At 41.1% G+C, this 4,539-nt stretch overlaps 1 protein-coding gene across 1 annotated transcript; it reads right to left on the bottom strand.

Moving 5' to 3' along the window:
* Positions 1–393: 393 nt before the first annotated feature.
* LOC113737334 (uncharacterized) lies at positions 394–4,143 on the bottom strand. Its single transcript, XM_072083707.1, has one exon. The coding sequence runs from the start codon at positions 4,141–4,143 to the stop codon at positions 394–396; it is 3,750 nt and encodes a 1,249-aa protein (XP_071939808.1).
* Between the last annotated feature and the right edge of the window lie 396 nt (positions 4,144–4,539).

Genomic DNA, 4,539 nt, shown 5'->3' with positions numbered 1-4,539 from the left:
GAAGTATGCATTTATAAGACATGAAAGTGGTTTAATTCCTTATCTTCTTACATTTTCTACACTTCTTATATCTAATTAAACCAACAAACGTTAACATTTTTATAGATATTAACACTTGATAATACAAGAGCTAATTACCCAAAAGACATTTTCTACACTTCTTATATCTAATTAAACACATTGATAAAACCTGTGCCCCTAGCTTGTCGGGAAAATTTTTTGGTAAATTGAGCTACAAGTCATTAAACAATAAGCAATGAAAATTCAATTTCCTTCTCTGTTTTTCTTTTGGGTATTCATAAAAAAAAAAAACTTAATATGCATTTTTTTTTTTTTTTTACAAACGATAACTTCATATATATATATATCTATCACCCCTTGAAAATTCAAGAGTTAATTACAAAAAGGGGTAACTACCCCCATATCTTTCCTAACTAGACTTGAAAGCCAAGCTGGGAAAGAACCTTCCCATTCAAAGTCTCTAGTTGCCTTAGCTGCAAATTGTGCTAATTCATGGCTACATTGATTCACCGTTCTAGGTACAAAAGTGAACGTGCAGCTTTCAAAATTTCCTTTCTGAACGTCAATGTCATCCAGGATTGTTTGGAGACTACAATCCTGTCCATTGTCCATGTTAATGAGGCTCACTACATGCTTGCAGTCAGATTGGACTTCTATAGTTGTCCATCCTGCAATCTGAGCCATTTCAAGCGCCCCCCTGATTGCTAGAGCTTCTTCAGTGGCTGCAATTCCTTTCCTCCTCGCAGTAATTCCTTTTGCTCTCACTACTTCTCCGCGCCAGTTCCTTGCAATGATTCCAAGACCTGATCTGACCATTTTAGCCGAGATGGCAGCGTCCGTATTGATCCTTATTGTTCCTTCCTTTGGAGGTTCCCAACGCTGCTGGATTGGTGTTGCCTTTTCTGATTCAGAATTTGGACCCGTGTCTGACTCCATTGCTGCCTCATACTCGATCCATTCCTGTTGTGCCTTGTCAACAATATTCTTTGCATCAGTTATCTCCTGCTGGAAAGTAACCTTGTTTCTTGCTTTCCAGATTTGCCATAATATGTTTGCTGTAAGTTGGATTCTGCCCACACCTTCAGACTTTTTTGCTGCTTGCAACACCGCCTCCCACCATCTCCACAGGTTGCCTTGAAGTTTAGCTAGCCCTTCCCACCGAACAGGTGCAATCTTCCATATTACTTGCGCTGTTGGGCAGGTAAAGAAGATATGCTCGATAGTTTCCAGGTCCTCCCCACAACAGTGACAAAACTTGTTCCCTATGCCAAACCTTTTATAGAGAGCATCCTTAGTGGCCAAACCATTTTGTAGACATCTCCATAGGAAATGTTTCAATTTCAGCTTAATGTTTAGGCTCCACAAGGTTTTCCAAACTGTATGCTTTCTTATTTCCCAACTGGTTTCCGGATTAGGTGCTGGCCTTTGATTTGTTACCTCCTTTTCCTCCTTGGCAATCACATATCCGGTCTTCACCGTGTAGATTCCAGACTTGCTGTGTTTCCAGAATAATCTATCCTTTCTGTTATACAAGCTAAGAGGAATATTATAAATCTGGTTTACTATATCTTCATTAAACCAAAGCTGCAGAAGACCAATGTTCCACTTCCCTCCCTCTATAAGCTCATTAACAAACTCTAGATGACAACCTACTGGTCTAGCCGTGGGAACTCTTCCATCCACCAACCCAGGTATCCACTTATCCTGCCAAATCCTCACTGACCTCCCATCCCCCACCCTTTTCCATAACCCCTTTTGAAGCAATTCCCCCCCCTTATGCATACTTTTCCAGCACCATGAAGCATTATTAGGGGGTTGCTGTCCTAACCAATCCTCCTCCTTCATGTACCTGGCCTTCAAGACTTTGCTTACTAACAAATTTGGATTAATCACAATTCTCCAAATTTGTTTTGCAAGCATAGCCAAATTAGAAGCTTCCAGGTCTCTAAAACCCATACCCCCTTTTCCTTTCACCTCAGACAGCTTACTCCATCTAACCCAATGCACCTTATTTTCCTGTTCCCCACCACCCCACCAGAACCTCGCAATCTTAGCACTAACAGCCTTACACAGACCCTTGGGTAATTTAAAGCAGGACATAATGTACGTTGGCATAGCCATGATAACTGCTTTAATCAAAACTTCCTTACCCCCTTGACTGAGCAATTTTTGTTTCCAACTCTGGAGCTTACTGATAATGTTGTTCATCAGGAAGCCAAAAACCTGGTTTTTATCTCTCCCAATTGTCATCGGAAGGCCTAGATATTTACCACTATTCGCCTCCTTCATATTATCCAGCACTTTACTGACTTCCCCTCTAATCCTCTTGGGAGAATTTCTACTGAGAAACATAGCAGATTTATCAAAATTAACAACCTGCCCGGATGCTTGTCCATATATCCTGAGAACCTCCTTAAGCTTTTGGGCTTCTTTTTTACTTGCTTTGCAGCACAATAGGGAGTCATCTGCAAAAAATAAATGAGAAACCATAGGACTATCCCTGCAAATTTTGATTCCAGTTAGATGCTTGTTATCCACAGCTTTCTTGATCAGGTTTGAAAGCCCTTCCGTACAGATGATAAATAAGTAAGGAGATAAGGGATCTCCTTGTCTAATCCCTCTAGAAGGTTTCACTCTACCCACTTTCTGGCCATTTAAATTAAAAGAGTAAGCGACCGTGGAAATGCAGGTCATGATCCAACGAACAAAAGTGGGACAGAAACCCATTTGCATCATGATTCTACCAAGAAACTTCCACTCCACTCTATCATAGGCTTTAGACATATCAAGTTTAAGGGTCATGAAACCTACCTTACCAGCTCTCTTACTTTTAAGGAAATGCAAAAGTTCATGCGCAATAATAACATTGTCTAAGATTTGCCGGCCAGGAATGAAAGCAGACTGTGAGGGACTGATACAATGCTTAAGGACCCTTTTCAGTCTATTGGCCAAAATCTTGGAAATGATTTTATACAAGACATTACAAAGACTAATAGGCCTGAAGTTAGCAAGCATCACAGGATTATCCACCTTTGGAATTAAGGAAATGATGGTCTCATTAAAGGCCTTAAGCAGATTACCCGTATGAAAGAAAGAAGAAATGGCATGAACAATGTCAGCATTTATAATGTTCCAGTAAGATTGAAAAAAACACGGGGACATACCATCAACACCTGGAGCTTTGTTGGGGAACATAGAGAAAATGGCCTTTTTAATCTCCCCCTCGTCCACAGGTTTGATCAACTGAGCATTCATGAGATTGGAAATAGTGCACGGTATGCCTTGTAAAACCTCCTCAAATTCTGTGGGATTGGTGGACATGAAAAGTTCATTGTAGTGGTTACACATTTCCTCCTCAATTTCCTTGTCGCTCCAACACCAATTCCCATCAGACTTTTGGAGCACACTGATTCTGTTACGTTTCCTTTTAGCTAAAACACTTTGATGGAAAAAAGCCGTATTTTTGTCTCCCTCCTTGAGCCATCTGTTTCTGGACTTCTGACTCCAATATAGCTCCTCTTCCTTGTAAGCTTTACTTAGCTGAAATTTTAAAGTTGCAATGACTCCTTTGTTACACAGCTCACCCGCTTCTCTTGCAACCTTCAATTGCTCCTTAATTTCCTGGATTTTCAGCTTTGCATTACCTTTTGTTGATCTGTTCCACTCGATCAAAGCTACTCTACACTCCCTAATTTTTCTTGTAACTTTATACATCCTGGATCCATCTTGTACTTTTCCCCACGCTGTGCGAATCACAGGCACAGTTGCTTTGTCCTTTGCCCACCTTTGGTCGAAAAAGAAACGTCTCCTCCCATTCCTTTGTTGCGGTTTTGTGTCCACCATTAGTAGGCAGTGATCTGAAGCCTCCATTCCAATATGCTCACATGTTACCTTTTCATAGACTTGCACCCAACCCACACTCCCTAAACATCTATCCAACCTCTCCTTAACCTCCCCTTCCCCTTCCCATGTATTGCACCAAGTCCATGGAACCCCCACAAAACCAATATCTACTAGCTCGTTCTCAGAGATGAAACCTTTAAAGTCCCTAAAACTTCCCTCAGATCTTTCATTTCCACCCCATTTCTCTCCATTCGAACAAATGTCATTGAAATCTCCCATCACAGCCCATTTCTCACCCCATTCTCATTTTTTCTCCTCAATGAATTCCCACTGATGTTTCCTAAGTCTACCTTCCGTACTAGCATACACCCCTACAAACCACCAGCTGTCATTTGTTTCATTATCCACTACTTTCGCAGCAATATACCAATCCGAACCCTGCACATCCAGTAACACCACTCCCTCCTTCCAGAAAAGAGCTAATCCCCCAGCTCTGCCCTTAGGATTCACTATAAAGCTATGTTCAAAATTTACTTTTTTTTGCACTTGTTTCATAAAAACCTCCTGGTTTTTTGTTTCACACAGGAATAAAATACTAGGAGAGTGGAGGTGAATTACCTCCTTCAGTTGGGGAATTGTCAAGGGGCCTCCTGCACCTCGACAATTCCACACCGC

Source organism: Coffea arabica, chromosome 3e, assembly GCF_036785885.1.
Source record: "Coffea arabica cultivar ET-39 chromosome 3e, Coffea Arabica ET-39 HiFi, whole genome shotgun sequence".
NCBI lineage: Eukaryota > Viridiplantae > Streptophyta > Magnoliopsida > Gentianales > Rubiaceae > Coffea > Coffea arabica.
Note: the sequence above shows the minus strand (reverse complement) of the source record. Positions and strands in the feature narration are given on the sequence as shown.

Coding starts and splice junctions, on each gene's coding strand:
- LOC113737334 (XM_072083707.1), bottom strand. CDS start 4,143: ATGGGAGATTTCAATGACATTTGTTCGAATGGAGAGAAATGGGGTGGA.